The sequence below is a fragment of the Garra rufa genome, chromosome 2 (assembly GCF_049309525.1).
Source record: "Garra rufa chromosome 2, GarRuf1.0, whole genome shotgun sequence".
In the NCBI taxonomy this organism is placed as follows: Eukaryota; Metazoa; Chordata; class Actinopteri; order Cypriniformes; family Cyprinidae; genus Garra; species Garra rufa.
The window spans coordinates 22541083-22559972 of NC_133362.1; the positions used below are offsets into that span (position 1 = coordinate 22541083).

The 18890-nt window shown below is 35.1% G+C and overlaps 1 protein-coding gene across 2 annotated transcripts; it reads left to right on the top strand.

Annotated features, from left to right (window-relative positions):
• The first annotated feature begins 800 nt into the window (after positions 1 to 800).
• On the top strand, positions 801 to 13972 carry hif1an (hypoxia inducible factor 1 subunit alpha inhibitor). 2 transcript variants are annotated; one of them, XM_073834997.1, is made up of 8 exons: positions 801 to 1194; positions 2697 to 2947; positions 5707 to 5855; positions 6014 to 6159; positions 7923 to 8029; positions 12457 to 12520; positions 12594 to 12725; positions 13012 to 13972. In XM_073834997.1, the coding sequence occupies exons 1-8, from the start codon at positions 1003 to 1005 to the stop codon at positions 13066 to 13068; spliced, it is 1098 nt and encodes a 365-aa protein (XP_073691098.1). In that variant the 5' UTR covers positions 801 to 1002; the 3' UTR covers positions 13069 to 13972. The 2 variants fall into 2 exon arrangements, with proteins under 2 accessions (XP_073691098.1, XP_073691099.1); XM_073834998.1 differs by having other exon boundaries at positions 12615 to 12725.
• The last annotated feature ends 4918 nt before the right edge of the window (positions 13973 to 18890 follow it).

The window sequence follows — 18890 nt, forward strand, 5'->3', positions numbered from 1 at the left end:
TCTGAAGAATCATGTGACACTGAAGACAGGAGAAATTATGCTGAAAATGTAGTTTTGAGTATCACTGAAATAAATGACATTTCAAAACATAACTAAATAGAAAGCAGTTATTTTAAATAGTACAAATATTTCACAATATTACTGCTTTTGCTGTATTTTGGATCAAATAAATGCAGGCTTGGTGAGCAGAAGAGACTTCTTTAAAAAACATGAAAAATCTTATTGTCCAAAAACTTTTGACTGGTAGTGTAACATTTTATTGTGATGACTGACTGCTGACAGCATTTTCAAAACTATAGCCTACAGGGACACATTTAATTTATGGAGTGATGAAACAAATGATTTTACCCTTTTAATTTGCATGTGAAATGAATAAATAATTTTGAATATGCCTTTATCTAGTGTTCAGGTTATGTTTGGGAAATGTATGAAAATTAGCGCACATTTAATTAGATGGTGCTCATTTGCATATTTAAACACATTGTTTCAGAAAACTATTGTCTTAATGTACTTATTCGACTGGGGAAGTATGGTGATATTAATGATTTTTTCATTCTGCTCACCTGTGTTGTTTTGCCTGCTTGATGACCGTAGTCATAGCTTTTTTCAGCATATCTGTGCTCGTGTCTTCCGTTTCACGTCCGATTCCTGATTATCCTGTCGAAATATTTTTAATGATTGACATATTTGAAATAGCTTCCTTATTGCTCACCTACGCATTCATTCATGAACACCGGCGTCCAACGGCTTAGACTTTTATTTTGAAAAAAAAAACCCACTTCCGGTGGGTGTTATGAAAACATCGCAAGTGTTTCTGTTTTCACGCTGCTCGTGTGACTGTGCGGGTCGCTCCGCTAGTCTGTTCGTGTTTCTGCTGGGTGTGTGAAAGGCCAGCAGCGGTTATCGCGCTCGCTGCTCCTCTCCCAGCTTAACGGCTGTGCCGTCCACCCTCTTGCGACTCTATTGTGAAGTAACAGCAATCCTCTGGAGCACTCAGAGGACATGGCAGCCGCGACCGTGGCTGAAGCGGACCCAGCAGAGACAGATGGAGCTGCCGCCGCCACCGCCTCCTTTACGGATGTACGAGACCAAGGCTGGGATGAATCGCAACTTCGACAATATACTTTTCCAACCCGACAAATACCGCGACTATCCCATACAGACCCGCGTGCCGAGATCCTCATCAATAACGAGGTATGTTGGCAGATTTATTCTGCATTGCATTGAAAGTGCGACAGATGGAGGAGTGGAGACTCTTTTGGATGGGTGCAAGGTGCACTAAAATAAAAGGATGATTTAACCAGACTCAAACAGCAGGCTGTTATAGGCTGTGCTGGAAATATTGCTGAAACTCGTTATGTGTTTAATAGAAGATACTTTTAGTACTTCAGGTTCCAATAAGCAGACACATCTAATTAACGTTAGTTATTTATTTTACGTTTATTCCTCAGTTACATTATGCATGTTTTTTTTATCTGCCATGTTAAATGTTTTAAACGTAGAAAATTAACAGGTCGTTATATACAGTATTTGCATAAAGTGAGAAGTTTATGGTACGTACTCCAGTATATCGTAAATGCAAGTTAAACAGTGCATTTCCAAAACCGTTTAACATTTTTAACTAAATTGTATAACGTTTTTTCGAACATTTATTAGATTTTTCTTTATTTAATGATAGATTAGAAGTATAAACATTTAAAGTGTTTTACATGGCATAGGGAGGGGTTTCTGCACAAAACAGAAAGGAAAAATATGAAAGACATAAAAAACACACAAAATATAATCTAAGACTTACTATGTACACACACACACACACACACACACACACACACACACACACACACACACACACACACACACACACACACACACATACTCCTGTGGTAATGGGTTATAATGAGATCAGTCGAAACACGTTGTTCATGTTGTGTTTACTGCTGTCTCGTGTAAACAGTGGCAGTGGACTATTTTAGCTGTTAACGAGTCGATGTTTTTTTTTAGAATTAATAATTAATTTTGAACAAAAACAAACAAAAAATTATATTTATATGTAAGTTTTATTTGTTGTTCTTTTAAATCCACAACATACACACACACATTCATAATCGTAATCACATCAGGAACACTTCTGACTCATACTCCAATGCTAAGTTGTTTAATAATAGTTATTAAAAAATGTTCAATATCATGTATGTAATAGTAATTTATATTTAAAAGTCTTTGTTTCCGCATGGTGTTTTGTTCCTGTAGCGGTTGTCTGGCGTAGCTGCAGCGGAGCGCGAGAACAGTCTGGCCGTGCGCGTGCTGGAACAGTCTACGTTCTTCTAGTCACGTAGCACTTGTCACTTTTTTTTCATGCTGCAGCATCAGTGTAATTCTGTGTCAAATAAACGCCGAGCCGTGTCGGGGGTCACTGCACGACTCGGACCGTATTTTTGCAGTTCTGTATAAATTAGTTTTTAATCTTTAGTCTAAATATTTGCATTTGAATGCAAACATGAGTGTGGTCTTGGGTTTGGTGCTACAGGAAACACACAGTAAAGTTAAAGGTGACTGTGCTAAAAGAATGATGAAACGAAACTATGCATGACCCACCCAGAATAGCACATTAATCCGTTGGTTTAAAAACAATTGTGTGTGTGACTGTGATAAATCTTCTAAGTAGTTCATTTGATGCATTTTTTTTTCTTTTGTAGGAGCCTGTTGTCTTAACAGACACCAGTTTAGTATATCCAGCTCTAAAATGGGACATACCCTACTTGCAAGAGAACATTGGAAATGGGGACTTCTCTGTTTACATAGCAGAAAATCACAAATTCTTGTATTATGATGAGAAGAAGATGGCAAACTTTCAGGACTTTGTGCCTAAATCTCGTCGAATAGAAATGAAATTTTCTGACTTTGTGGACAAGATGCATCAAACAGAGGAACAAGGTGGAAAAGAAAGGTATGTTGATGAGATTTGCATTAATGTATCTGATATTCATGTTTAGATATTCTGGCTGAGGTATTTTTTTTTTTTAAACATGAAGTGAAGGCACATTGATTTTTGTCTGATTTATAAGTTTGCTTCAGGGTTTCCGCGGGGTCTTAAAAAGTCTAAAATTTAAAAATCAAAATTTTAGGCCTTAAAAAGTCTTAAATAATTCGCTGTTCTAGGTCTTAAATAATTTTACACAGGTCTTATTTTTCCGATGTCCATGTAACGCTACCTCTAATGCTCATTTAAATTCTCTTTTTGTTGTTTCCGTGGTGTTGTAGTTCTTTATTTCACAATTCCAATAATAATTTGCTGTATTTAAACTACAAATGAGACCAGCATGCAATAGCCAATCAGCTTTCTGTTATTGGCGCGAGTCTCTCTCGGATTGTACCGCAGAAGTAAAATGGATTTAACTTTTTAGCTATGGGGAAGTGCAAGTTTAGCGATACTTAGCTTGAAAAAAAAAACAATATAGGGCTTGGCTAAGGCCAGTTGCTAACAACTGTAGATTTTTTTTCTCCCTCTGTGGAAGTTACTGCGTCTTCAGAATCGCAGTAGCAGAATACAGGTCAAACTACCTTTTTCTGTATATAATGTTATCAATAATAATAAGAAACATAGGTCGAGCTAGCTGACCGCCAGCCTTCGAAATACTTTTAAAATGTTTTTTTTTTTTTTTACTTGCCCGACCGAACAAACCGCCTGATTAAAACTGAAGTGACAAAAACAACTAGCGAAGCATCGAAAGGCAAGAAAGATTCCTATTTTAATACATTCAACGTAAACAGAAATTGATAATGGATAGTGTATTTCTGGTCTATTTGTGACATACTTTAAAACAAATGAATGTAACAGCACTCTAAAGAAACACACTGAGGTAAAAATTTCAAATGTATAGTTTATTTATAACATGATATAGTTCAGTAATATACCAAGTGAGCTTTTTGCTGAAAATTCTCACAATTACAAATGTTACATTAATTTTAGCTCAATAAAAAATTAGTTAGTCAAGTAGTTACTTACATATTAGACAATATGCAACATTAGCAGAAGCATTCTCCTAGCAACGTTTTGCTATAATTCAGCGTTTTGATCGAATCAGTTGAAATAACTCGCTCATGAAGTGACTTACCGCCACCTGCTGGTAATTTAGTGTGTTTAAAAGTATGCCTCCACACCCAACATTTCTAATGTACATTTTATAAATCAAGAAATGTATTTAAAACATTAATCTCACTTTTAATTTTGCAGTGTAAATTATGTAATCTCACTGCTAACAGCCATTTAGAATTTATTGATAAATTCATAAAATAAATTTCAAAGGAAATGCATACATTTCAAAAGTTAAAAAAAGGCCTTTATAAAGGTAAATCAAATATGCAGATTTAAGATGTAAAAGCTATTAGAGCACCGATGAAAATATTGCTTCAGAATTTTTTTTTTTTACGTCAGATATTTCTAGTGGTACTTTTATGGGGATATTTTGTGTGGAATAGTATCTGCTGATATGAAAAGTTCACAGTATATCGTAGTAATTTAATTTATGACAGCCATGAAATTGTGTTTACTTTTTACATTAAACACATTAAATATTACATGTATGCATGTAATATAATATCTATTTCCATTACAGGTTTCGGTCTTAAATTTCATATAAGGTGGTATTAAAAAGGTCTTAAAAAGTCTTAAATTTCACTTGTTCATATCTGCAGAAACCCTGTTGCTTTTATCTTTTTTCCGTTTACAGTTACAAATAATTTCAAAATCAAATAAGTGTACATTTATACAGTGTATATTTAAAAATTTACCTTGACTGTAAAGTTTTAAACAGTTTATGTTGACATCAACAGTAGCTGTGCGATGGAAAAGTGTTGATATGCATGAAATACAATCCAGGAAATAAAATCACACTGATGTATGACTAAGCAGATAATTATGCCAACTGGTGTCCAGGCCACATCTCTGACCTTTTGATACTCTGCTTTGGTGGCATTATCGCTGTATCATTTACAATCATCTTGTTTCTGGTTCCAGCCCATTAGCTGTTTACGTTTATTAATAAATATTAAACAAATTCAGATATTTACATAATACAGTCAAACCAAAATTTAATCAGACACCTTTAACATTTCTCACATTATCACGGTTTACTCGCTATAGTTTAGAAAATGGTAATAAAATATGACGAACTCAGGAGTTAAACAGTTTCAGAACAAATTCATCTTAATAATCACAAATGAATTGCAGTCAAACCCAAATTTATTCAGACACCTCCAAAATGGGTCACATTATCAGTTTATTAGCTGTTGTTCAGAAAATGGTAATAAAATATGACAAGAAGTCAAACTGTCAGAACATATTCATCTTGATCATTTCAGATTACTTTGATAGAAAGGTGTGTAACGAAACATAGTCAGGTCAAAGTGTCAAATCACGTTTTGGTCCCAAATGTTTATCATTTTTTCTGGTAGTGCACTGTATGAAGAATTTTTGGGTATAATATGTCACAGTTTACTTTATTTTGCTATTCTCGCTTACATAAATGAACTGTGGTGTTTTGCACCCACTAGTAAAAATAAAGATAAAAAATAATATGTGGTGTCTGAATAATTTTTGGTTTGACCGTATATGAAAATTCAAAGAGGTAGAATTGCATTTTGAAGTAACGTGATTTAATTGTTGACATTTTAACATGTGAAATGACATTGCTGTTTAATTTGTAGAGTGTACTTGCAACAAACTCTGAATGATACAGTAGGCCGAAAAATAGTTGTGGATTTCCTCGGATTCAATTGGAACTGGATTAACAAACAGCAAGCTAAACGAAACTGGGGACCACTTACCTCAAATTTGCTGCTCATAGGCATGGAAGGTACAGTTTTAGTGCACCTTACTCTTTATTCAAATTACTGGCATTATTAGTTAAAATGGGCTTTTTTCCCTTTATTGTTTACATTTAAACTGGTAAGTTGCAGTAAGCATCGTCTAATTTTTTGTGTGTTTGTTTATCCTCTCAACATGTCACATCAGGCAATGTGACACCAGCACACTATGATGAGCAGCAGAATTTCTTTGCACAAATCAAAGGACATAAGAGATGCATCCTCTTTCCTCCGGATCAGTTTGACTGCCTCTATCCTTACCCAGTTCATCATCCATGTGACAGACAGAGCCAGGTATTATATGTTTGATAACACTCTACTTGTGGTTCTCAAATTTTAGTATGTGTTCAACTGAAATAATTTTTGTTATATAGTAAGTTGAAAAACTTTTTTTTGCACGTTGACTTTTTAAGACTAAATTGTTCAATTATTGTAGACATTATATTAAAAAAGCATATTAATTGTGTGATGCAATTGAGTAGTTTTTTGCCATGAATATAGCCATTGTTGCTGGCGTTAAATTATAAATAAATAACGTAATTATTTAATTTTAGGTGTCCTTGTTACATGTTCTTACTATTATAATAACAATTAATTATGCATAATTGCATGCAAGTAACCCCTAAGTCAAGCCCTAATCCTAACCCTAACCATATAGTAAGTACATGTTGGTAATTAATATTACTCAATAGTTAATTGTATAATTACACTGCAATAAGGACACCTTAAAATAAAGTGTAACCATAAATAAATGTTGGTATGTGATGTTACCCCAGAAGTTTACAGTCTAAAAATATACATTTTAAAATTTTGTAATATTACATGTCTAATACTGTATTGCAGTACAGCATCCAAACTAATGTTAAAAATGTTGACAAAATTAACAAATATTAAAAAATATGATTAATCTGTTTCAGTCACATGACTCTTTCCACTCATCCACTATATTTATGACCATCAGTGGGGCAAAGTAATGTCAGTGAATACAAAAACTTTAAACAGACATGCCTAAAAAATATACTACCAGTAAAAAGTTTTTGAACAGTAAGATTTTTAATGTTTTTAAAGTCTCTTCTGCTCACCAAGCTTGCATTTATTTGCTCCAAAGTACAGCAGAAACAGTAACATATTAAAATATTTCTACTATTTAAAAAAAACTGCTTTCTGTTTGAATATATTTTAAAATATAATTTATTCCTGTGATTTCAAAGCTGATTTTTTTTGCATCATTACTCCCGTCACACGATCCTTCAGAAATCATTCTAATATTCTGATTTGCTGCTCAAAAAAACATTTATTATTATGTTGAAAACAGCTGAGTAGAATTTCAGGTATCTTTGATGAATGGAAAGTTCAGAAGAATAGCATTTATTTGAAATAGAAATATTTTGTAACATTATAAATGCATTTATCATTTGGTATAGTGTATAATGTAACAAAAGCTTTTTATTTAAGATTTAAGATCTTTGGATCTTTCTATTTAACAAAGAATCCTGAAAAAAAAATTACTCAACAGTTTTAAATATAATGATAATATAATAATATAATGATAAATCATAATAATAAAAGAATGATTTCTGAAGGATCATGTGACACTGAAGACTGGAGCAATGATGCTGAAAATTTAGCTTTGATCACAGGAATAAATTACATTTTAAAAAGTATATTCAAATAGAAAGAAGTTATTTTAAATGGTATTTAACATATTTCACAATATTACTACTTTTGCTGTATTTTGGATCAAATAAATGCAGGCTTGGTGAGCAGAAAATGATTCTTTAAAAAACATTAAAAATCTTACTGTTCAAAAACTTTTGACTGGTAGTGTATGTAGTGTATAAAACATCTGAATTTTCTCTAGTTAGCACAGACAAATTTTTTAATTCACAATTATTTGCCATATATATAGTGCTGGTCCACCAAAATGGACTGTGGATTGAATGTTGTTCTTGGTTTTTTAGACCCTTTAAGACTAACAATACCTTGCAAAAATGGTTTTGTATTTTTTATTTTATTTTATTGTATTTATTATTTATTTATTTATTTTGCATTCATAGGTTGATTTTGAAAATCCAGATTATGACAAGTTTCCTAATTTCAAAAATGCTGTTGGATATGAGGCTGTTGTGGGACCAGGTGATGTCTTATACATCCCTATGTACTGGTAAGATTTCTTTCAAATACACAGAAAAGACTGATCACAATGATGACTTTAAGATAAAGTGTATAATTCAACCAGTCTGACTCAACCAAACGTGGAGTTTGAGAAGGGATTATCTGTTTGACCAACCAATGGCAGAGTGCTTAGGAAAATAACATTTTAATATTTTAGCAATTCTGTTCAACAGTGCAGAAATGACACACTTCAGTTCCCATCACATTTTTGTTTTAGTACAATAAATTAATTCGGATAGAGTTCAATTGATTTTACTCATAGTTTTACATAATTTTCCCAATTTATATATAAACGGCTTGAAAATATCAGTCAGTCAGTCAAGTGTAGACCTAAAGTGACCCAGCTAGTGTTGTGTCTCTCTCTCAGCTGCGTGCCGCATTCAGTAGGCCTCTGCCATTCTGCCTCCATGGGCTGCTGACTTAGTTTCAAGCCTGTGAGAGTGACTCAGCCATGACGGCTTCCTCTTCCAACTCCTTACTCCCCCTAGTCACTGGAGGGCAAAATGATGCCAACCAGCTGTGTAATTCTACAGTCCATACTTTTTCCTCATGGCTGCCTGAGTGTGAACATCTCTTCTCTTCTTTTAACCTAGTGATACAGAAGGGGCTCCATTTGAATTAGAGAGCAAACATAGAACTTTGTACTATTTTCCAAATGTTCTCAAAATTTCCTCGTATGTATATCTGAACTCTAATCCAGCACGTAGACAAGGGGGATCATGCTGCGTATGCGAAATTTGTTGGCCTGTAATGGTGCAAGTCTCTAAAAATCTTTCTAAACAGTTTTGCATTAGCTGTGTGAAAGTGCAATTTATATGTGTAAAGTTCACATCAACACAACTGAAGACGAGTCGTGTGCTTTGCACAAGTGACTATATTAAAAGAGTGGTCACAGTGGCAGGTGTGAAAGGAATGTCCGGCGTGGGATTTGAACTGTTTTTCAGTTTGAGTTTCCTGGCTGCAGGCATGGTGCTCTTATCTTAATTGCCTCTGTCATAAATAGCGATTGAATGTTATTACGTGTGAAAAGCTTTGTGGAAGATTTTTTTTACATGTTCATTCATTTTAGAATAGTTTTAAAATATTTAGATCCAATTGCATCTGAATCAAAAATGTTAAAGCAATCCTAAAATGAGTGAACAAATATTTAAAGTCAATTATTGATTTATATATTTATACTCTCTTGTTTGAAGGTTTGGGTCTGTAAGATTGTTGAAAAAAATTTTTTTAAATGAAAGAAGTCTTTATTCTCACTAAGGCTGCATTCATTTGATAATAAAACACATTAAACAAATCTGTGAAATATTACAACTATTTAAAATAAGTTTTATAGTTTTTTTTTGTGTATATAAATATTTTTTATTTATATTTTTTCTTTTTAAAGCTGTATCTTCAGCAGCCATTACTCTAGTCTTCAGTGTGACATGATCCTTGAGAAATCATTATAATATGGTGATTTAAAGTTTTTTTTTTTTTTTTCAGGATTCTTTGATGAATAGTTCAAAATAAGAGAATACATTAGAAATATAAATCTTATGTAACAATATAGAAGTCTTTACTGTCACATTTGAATAGTTTAATGTCTTCTTGCTAGGGCTGTCACTAATGATTATTTTGGTAATCGTGTAATTGGTTATGTTGACAGACATAAATAGACCCCATAAAAGTAGGTCCAAACAAACCGTAGCCTTTAAAATCCAAAAGCAAGTATGCGTATGGTTTTACTGAACAAAACTGTTCAACGACCTGACGAATGTTTTATACTTTACTCTACGATCTAATAGGGATGTAACGGTATCAAAACTTCACGGTACGGTAATACCTCGGTATGAATGGTACGGTATTTATTGAATCATTTACAGGAAAAACAAAACTAATGAAGAGACTCGAAAAAAGTGCCAGAAGTGTTTATTAAACAGTTTACATGAACACTGAACATATCAATGGCATACAAATTAGCCATCTATCTGTAAACTTTGAAACAAAAACTTAAATATTTCAATTTTAGTAACAAAAAAATATTAAAGCATGTAAAAAACAGTCAAATCAGTTTAGCTGAATGAGTTGTCTGAATCTAGTTGTCTGCTTGAAATGAGATTTTTTTTCTTACCCCATTGGCAGATTATTTAGCTTGTTTTAAACAAAAACTCACTTAATTTTGACTTGTTTTTACTAAAAACAAGACAATAATTTTTACTTGTCTAGAAAATCCTTCTTGATTTAAGAATTTTTAGATATTTTGGCTGGAAACAAGACAAAATTCTAAGTAAGAAAAGCTTTTTTTTTTTTTTTTTGCAGTGCAGTAGGCTCTCATGCCTTTCTTTCGCATTAAATCTTTATTAAAAACAATCCTTTAAAGAACTTTTCTACCTGGACAAGTGCATCTATTATGTTGCCTTGTTTAGCCTCTTTAAAACTGCACCTTATTTTAAACCTAGCCAAAAAGCCACGTGTTGACTGTGAAATTTATATGCATTTATGGTACATTTCCGTGTCAATCCATGTTAATTTTTACAGCGAACAACGCACTGTAACATTAATTCAGCGCATACAGCGCAGCAAAAAATAGACTCGGTGCCGATCGCTGCACTGCTGCAAAGGCACCGCTTCTAGGACGTACTACCGGGCAGCAACCGCGTGCAGTGTGAACGCTCTAATCCGTTAACATGGGTGCTGAAAATAATACGTGACGCATACGCACTTCAGACGGAGCAGGTTCGACCATTTCCATCTCTTTTCCTTGCTGCTACAGTCTGTAGCGACAACAGACCGTAAAGGATGATGGCCACGCCTGGGCTGATGGGAAATGTAGTTCCCGCTACCTCCCGTTCGCTCCATTCGCCTGAGCAAACTTTTCTCAGAAGACCTATTGTTTTATCGAGTCATGCGACCACGGTAGTATCGAAAAAATTTGTTATTGCGGTATGACGGTATTCACAATACCGTTACATCCCTACGATCTAATTGTTGTTTAAAGGGGTCCTATTATGCTCTTACAAAGTCTTTATTTTGTTTTGGGGGTGCACTAGAACATGCTCTTATGCTTGCATTATTTTTTACATAATTTACATTATTACAATAGCTTTCTCCCCTGCCTGGCACAAATGGCTCGATTAGTTGCGGGTTTGATGAAGGCCCACCTTCTGAAAAACGAAATGTGTTGTGATTGGTTAGCAGTCCCACTGTGTTGCGATTGGCGAACAGCTTAGACGGCATTTCAGTCCTGCCACGCCCCTTCCCAAAGCAGCAAGTTCTGTGTACAACTGTTAGCGCAAGCTAGATTAAAGTGATTCTTATGTTTTAAATATGGATATTTTTCTTACAAAAACACATCGGTTTGCTACAGGAGGCTTTTATTGTTTTTACATCAGCCGCGGCTTCGCATGTGTTTCGACCCTCCAACAGCGCGGTTCCGACACGGCAACTGGAGGTGTTTGCGGCCACTTTAGTCAATGCTTGCGTTTATACCAGCTGCCCTCCGGCTCGCTGAAGCATCCCAAAAACGTCTGTCCATGCTACATCGCTAAATTTAAGCTAATCCCCCACCTCGTTCCTCCCCACCCGCCAACGATTTGAATTTCCATAGACGAGATTTATTTGAATGATATTCTAATGAGCTTTGTGACATCATAACATCCTGAAAACAATGCTGTGTAGTCCAAAGGAGCCGTTTGTTGTAGTTCTTAAAAAGGGATTTTTAAAAAACTAAATATCTCCCTTTGGAGTGGACTTTGAGATTTGTAAATTTGTAGATCTTTTTTATGCCCAAACATACGCACCACACACTGGTTAAAATTCAAAAAGTGAAAAAGCATAATAGGACCCCTTTAATTTTGGCTAAACAAGTTTTCATTGAAATGTCTATGTAATCTTTAATATTTGGCCATTTCTTTATGACAGAAATGCTGCAGCCACTGTAATTTCTTGAATATGTGCACATCACAAAGTGTAAACTCAGAGCGAAGGTTTAAACTTTTATTTTAAAAAGTTAGCGTTATAATTTTACCTTAGGCAGCCGGGGGCAGCCGTGGCCTAATGGTTAGAGAGTCGGACTTGTAACCCAAAGGTTGCGGGTTCGAGTCTCAGGTACAAATTCCTAGTATGGGTCACCATACTTGGCCTCACTTCACCTCCTTTCCTTTCCTTTCCTTTCCTTTCCTTTCCTTTCCTTTCCTTTCCTTTCCTTCCCTTCCTTCCTTACAAATCTGATTAAATTGCGCGATTAATTGAGTATTTGTATTGAATCGAGGAATCGTGACAGCCCTAGTTCTTAATTCACTAAAAGTATTAATACTTAGTGATTCTAAAATACTGTATACTGTATAGGTTTTTTAAAAAAACGTAGTGATTCTAAAATACTGTATAGGTTTAAGAAATTATCTTAAATGCTAAATGTTTGCATTTTTTACTTTAAAGGTGGCATCACATTGAGTCCCTGTTAAATGGAGGAGTGACCATCACAGTAAACTTCTGGTACAAGGTAAGCTTTTACAGCACCATCTCATGCATTGCATTATTTGTAAACATGATATATCTTTGCATAAATCAATTAGTATTGTACAAAATATTTGCAGGGGGCACCCACTCCAAAGAGGATAGAGTACCCTTTGAAAGCTCATCAGAAGGTGGCCATAATGAGGAACATAGAGAAGATGTTGGGAGAGGCCTTAGGGGACCCGCATGAGGTACAGAGAAGTAGAACAGTCAATCAAAGCCATTTCCGTTTTTAGGTCCTCAGATATGAATAATGCATTAAGGAATTCCCTATGTATTTCGACCTTGACAATAACCTAATTACAAGTATATTTGTGGCTAACCTGCTTTAAACCTGAACAAAATTGTGCATGCCTACATTTGACTGTGGCTAGAGCAAAAAACGAATAACCTTTTTCATCTTTAATTGAGATGTATAGGAGCTGGAGAAACCTTGAAAGAATACGTTTTGTATTGATTATTCTCTGTTTTCAACAGGTTGGTCCATTGTTGAACATGATGATCAAGGGCAGATATGATCATGGACTGAGTTAATGGCCTGAGCTGAACCCTCTTTAGTGTGCTGCTAAGACGGTCTGTTTATATGTATGTGTGGATATGAGTATATGCTTGTGTGTACATTCAGACTGTTGAAATGCCAGTGCATGGCAGTATTTTGGCAGTATAAAGACTTCCGCCTTTTGTCTGCTTTCATTTACTGGACCCATTATAGCCAGTTCTATGTTGGTGTAAGGAGAAAACCACTGGTAAGGAATCTTGATCTTGATTTCTTGATCTCTCCTTAAAAAGTCCTTAAAAATTCATACGTGTGCAGCATTACATGCATGCTAAAAAAATAGACGAATGCATTAGCAGAGCCTATAAAGCACTTTTACACCACCCAGAGCGCCTGTTGTCAGGTTTTGTCCCATGTTGGGACAAAAAAGGTGCCATATGTCATTATTAAACTCCTGTGGTTCAGAGTCCGCTCAGTGAAACTGGCAGAGTGCCTCGAGCATATCCACAAAGGAGGACGATTTACAACTTGAAACCTACCATTGACGGTTTTAAACTGTTGATACTATCATTATTGATGGTGTTTTTTGTGTTTGATTTTGAATTTGATCTCATGGCATAACAGTGTTCCTGTTAGAATAGAGGTAATGCAGAATACAATGGTCAGCCACAATGTGTTTTTAAAACCGAAGGGATTTCTTATCCTTTCGTAGCCGACTCACTGAATTAAAATTTGCATTTGTTTATGCATTTGTAATTATTTTTTCTTTCTTTTTTAGCTATGTGTACATTTAAGGAAAATGTTTTAGTTTCTTGGTGTTATATTTTTCAGTGTAACATTTATATGGTACCATTTCTGTAAGGATTGTAATTCAGAACAAACTACACTTGCCAAGTGTTAGCTGTCTCCATGAATTGAAAGGAAATAAAAGATTTTAAATGGTTTGGTCTAACTTTACATTTTAGAAAATTTTAACAATTTTTTTTTTAAATTGTGTTAACTATTTGTTTTTATCCAGCTAATAACAGTTTTATTGTTAAAATTGGTGCATTTAATGTGTGTGTGTGGTAAAAGCTGAAAGATTACGTACACTAGTTTAGGGTCAGTGAGTTCTATTTTTTTTAGCTGCATTTATTTGATCAATATTGTGAAATATTACAAAACCTTGTTGCCGTTCTTTTTCAGGATGAATAGATAGTTCAAAAGAACAGCTTTTTTTTTAATAGAATTTTTTGGTGACATTATCACTTTTCCACTTTCACTTTTTTGCTAAGGGAAGAAAACAAGTAAACAACCCAACTGGCCATTTTAATCTTTAAATGTATAGTATGTTTCAAAGTTTTCTACATAACATAAACTGGTATCCACTTTATTCTTCAATACGGAAGACTTCCGGTTCATAAGCCGCTATAGGGAAATATAGATAATACATTACAATAATATGGTAAGATGCACCAATTTGCAACATCAAGCAGCAAAACAAGCAGATAAGACAAGAAGCCAGACGCATTAAATTTACAAATGGCCGTGCCCGCTCTTATGGAAAAAATAAGGTGGATTTCATGTTGTTTCAGCTAACTTTATATTTTGCCAAAATGTCAAAGAGTGTACAATGATAGTATTCATCTAACATGTAAATCGCCTATCACAGACAAAAAATTCGTAATAAATCATAACTCTGGGATCATTTGTGTTTGGCCTTTTGACTTTAAGGGATTAGTTCACTTCCAGAATAAAAATTCCCTGATAATTTACTCACCCCCATGTCATGTTTTTTTTTTTTTTTTTAAAGAAAGAAAACATTACAGAATTTTTCTCCTTCAATGGGAGCCAACGGATTGAAGGTCCAAATTGCAGTTTCTAAGTAGCTTCAAGCAGTGGTGCCTGCAGGAATTTTTTCATAGGGTGGCCGAAAGGGGCCAGTAAAAATGTTAGGGTGGCACAAAACATTTTTTTTTTCTTTCTTTTTTTTTTTTTTTGCATGTTTAACTGAAGACAATCATTTTTGGCTTTGCCGTTATTTCTGGTATAAGTTATAGGCTTCAAAACTTCAGTATTATTCTCTGTATAGAGCAAAATAGTAAAAAAAAGTCGCTTTGCAATTCAACTGCAAGAAGTATCATGTTTATTTGGAGTGCAAATTAATTTCAAATGAGAGAAAAAAAAGAAAGCATAGATAATCTGCATATTCATCAAAATAGACACAAGCTTAATACAAGTGCAGCACGAGCCCGATGGGCAGCATCGAGCGTGCCTTCAGCGCAGTTTGAAGAGTTGCGCGATCATGCGCGCAGTAGCCAAAAGCACCGGCAAAAGTAATTACCATGAATGTGTTGGGGGAAATAGTAAGGAAATAAAAAAATAAATAAATAAAATCTGACGATCCTGACACGCCATTTCCTCATTAGATGCGCCTTAAAGAATTATGTCTTTAAGGATTTCATAGCCTAATTAAAGATTTTGCTTTCGGTTTCGGTTCATCATTGTGAAACGCTCCTGTTCAAGACCAAAGACGGCAGAAGCGCATCCTCTATGTTTTCTTTTTTATATATAAACTTATATATAAACTTTTATATATAAAAGTTTTGTTGATATTGTGAGTGCACACAAATAAACGTAGACCCTTTACAGCTCCGAATCATATATTACTCTTACCTTTATGAGCAAAAATTATGCCATATTTTAAGTTGTTTCCAGTGCAAGTGATCGCTGGTGCCTCCAAGTCCTGTAAGCCCGCTTTAGCTTTGACTTTCCACACAAACGATTGGATTTGGGTCTAACAGCGCACATTTATATAGGTTAAACATTTAAACTAACTTATATAATATGCTTGAACTGTTTAATATCTAAAGACTTTATTTCAGGCAAGTCGTGGTCATTTGAGAAGCTAAATTGATCAAACATAGGCTATGATCTACTCGCTGGTCGTTTTGAAAATCAAAAACTTACATTTAACGAAAAAAAAAATGCTCCAAACGCTTTTCTAAATTAACTTAATATAATAACGAAACGAAATATAATCACTTTGCCATTGCATACAAAACTGAACTATTTATGTATGCTTCGCGGTGCAGCTGCGCTTGTGAGTGCGCGAAGTCGGATAGTCGCGCAACTCATGTGAAGAGGGGGAGGGGTTGAGAGCGTATTCTACAGTAGCCTACACATCATACAAGTTTATTAAATTTACTTTTAATATTGTGTTTGTCAACGTCCGTGTTAATTTATAAAATAAAATTATAATTCTAACAAACTCCACTCTTTCTGGTTGGGGTGGCCTCCCTTGGAGGCGCCACTGGCTTCAAGACTCTACACGATCCCATCTGGGAAATAACCTAGTGATCTAGTGAAACAATTGGTGATGATTTTCTAAAAAAAAACATTTATACGCTCTTTTTTTTAACTAGGGTGACTATATTTAAGTTTTCAATAAAGAGGACAGGGATGGGGTGTTGTTGTGACCATATTCCATATAAAAACTCAAAATATGTAATTTCTACCAAAAGCAAAACTATTACAGTCACCGTTATGCTGATTAATCATAAACACTAAAAGGCTTCCTACCATATTGGCCATCCTTCACAAAACTTACATCTACCGCAGTTATATAGGTAGAATGCAAAATGTTTCAATATTTTAGTCAAATTTAACTCACGGGAACTGGGCTGATATATCTACTCGCCACAATGGTTTAAAATCAGCCCAATTCCGTGAAAAAAAAATGCGACAACCCTGCATCCAAAGCGATTTAAATACTCCGCATATTGATAGCGACTCCCTGATTGCATTAAAATTATATTCAATAGGATAATGTTTGCGGGAACAGGATTAAGAAACCAGTCCTGCACAAGGCTTTAATACAAAAACTCACACAATGAATGGCGACTGTAAGCAAAAGCCGAATCCCGGACATTTTGGCTGGACACATTTTTTTTTAGTTTCTGGGGAGAACTAAGTCAACGTATGGTCATTGGTCACCCTATTTTAACCACAAATGCTCTTGCACTAGCTCAGTGGTTCTCAAAGTGGGGGGCGCACGAGTATTGCGGGGGGTGGGGGCATCAGCAGAAAAATAAATATAAAAACGTAAACAGCCAAAGGACGTAACGAATGGGAGATGGATCGGTGTGGGAAAGAGAAGAGAAAACCACAGATGAATTCGCACAGACCCAGGCAGGTGCTGGTCATTCAAAAGCTCAATGCAGGGCTTCAAAGTTAAAATTATTTGCAACTTTGTCGCGTCCAGCAGAGATGTCACTGACACTGCGCTCCGCTGAACTGCGGCATTCTGGCGCCTCAGTCTCGGTATACTGTACAAATCGGCATACATTCACAAATGATAACTCAGCGGCTCAGTTCAGCTCATGCAGGGGCGTGATTTCCACTTGGGGCTTTTCAAAATCCTGTTTGTGTCCTCCCACTTTCAAATGGTTTTGTAAAAGTAATGTCTTGTATTGTAGAATGCACGCTCAGCGCCGCTGATTCGCGTGATCGTTCAAATGAAACCGAAAGTAAAACGCGCACGTGCATTCAAAAGCAATTTTACCCCACGTTTACAGAGCGACTCCACAATGCGCGCAAATTAGGCTAAATAAAATATCTAAGCTGTTATTAGTATGTGGGCTATAATAAGTTGTACAGTTGTCTATAACTCTGTATCATGGTGGGAAAATTCGGTCTATTTGCACTTTGAATATTGAAAGAGTAGCCTACTTTGATTATGGCTGCATTTATTGTCTACACGTCTAAGAAAGAACTGTGTTGTTTTTTGTTATTTATAGGCTACTGTAGATTCTTTAAAAATGCAGTGGCTGCCTCTAATTTAAATGGCTGTGCTTATAATAGAGAAAATAAACATCTTGTTCATGTTCATATTTTCATTTATTCCTGTCCCTTGCTTAAGGCGTAAAATAAATATATAAAAAAGGCTTTCAGAATCAGCCCATTTGCTTGTAAAACATCTGCAATCAGAATCAGCCATGAAGAATCAAGATAGGCACATTACTAAAAATAAATTGGGTGCTCCTGTATTTTTTTTGTGCTCGAACTTTTTTACATTTCAAGCCCTGCTATGCCTTAGGACAGCATGAAACCTACAAAAAATATATAAATTAATAAATAACATAGAGAATTATAATAATAACGGTTATTCTCCCTGTGCTATTTTTTAATATTTCAAGTGTTGCATGTGTTTTTCTCCTGTAGCTTTTTTTTTTTTTTTGTTAACTTTAAGAAAGCATTAATTTTTCATTAAGTTTAGTAAAATCATTTATTAGTCTTAGGTGGGATAGGTATTTTTGGGAGGGGGGGGGGGGGGCAGATTTTTTTAAAGGTTTAAAGGGAGGCGCGACCAAAAAAGTTTGAGAACCACTGCACTAGGTCAACCTCACTCAAAACCACACATGCATGGCATAGGCGGAAGTATCAGTGTTTACAAAACGAAATAAAGTAAAACAACGATGTTGGACGATTTTGAAGTTGAAGGAGAAAATTAAAATGGAGTTTTTTTGCCTTACCCTACCGTTCTGAACTGGACTACATAGATGAACTAACTTGGCAGTGTTGCCAAATCCGCGGGTTTTACCCTTGCTGCAGAATTGGGCTACTTTAAGACTGTTGCCAAGAGGTGTTTTTTATGTTCTCGGGCTGAGGCGACACTAATAACCTAATATTTAGTCTCTACACTGCTAATTTTAGCAGGGGAACCCTGTGTATTTTACCCCCTGAATATGATTTTTACCGGGGGTCCCCCTAAAAAGATAATTGGGCTATTGTTGGGATAGTTTTGAGTAGCAATTGGGCGTGTTTTGTTGTGAAAACCTGGCAACGCTGGCTGCATTAAAACTGCAATTTGGACCAACCC

What these genes read in the sequence shown, in the direction of transcription:
- hif1an (XM_073834997.1), top strand. Translation starts at nt 1,003, where the DNA reads ATGGCAGCCGCGACCGTGGCTGAAGCGGACCCAGCAGAGACAGATGGA. An exon ending in CATGTGACAGACAGAGCCAG is followed by an intron (nt 6,160 to 7,922) that starts GTATTATATGTT and finishes TTGCATTCATAG; the next exon opens with GTTGATTTTGAAAATCCAGA. An exon ending in CAGTAAACTTCTGGTACAAG is followed by an intron (nt 12,521 to 12,593) that starts GTAAGCTTTTAC and finishes TAAATCAATTAG; the next exon opens with TATTGTACAAAATATTTGCA.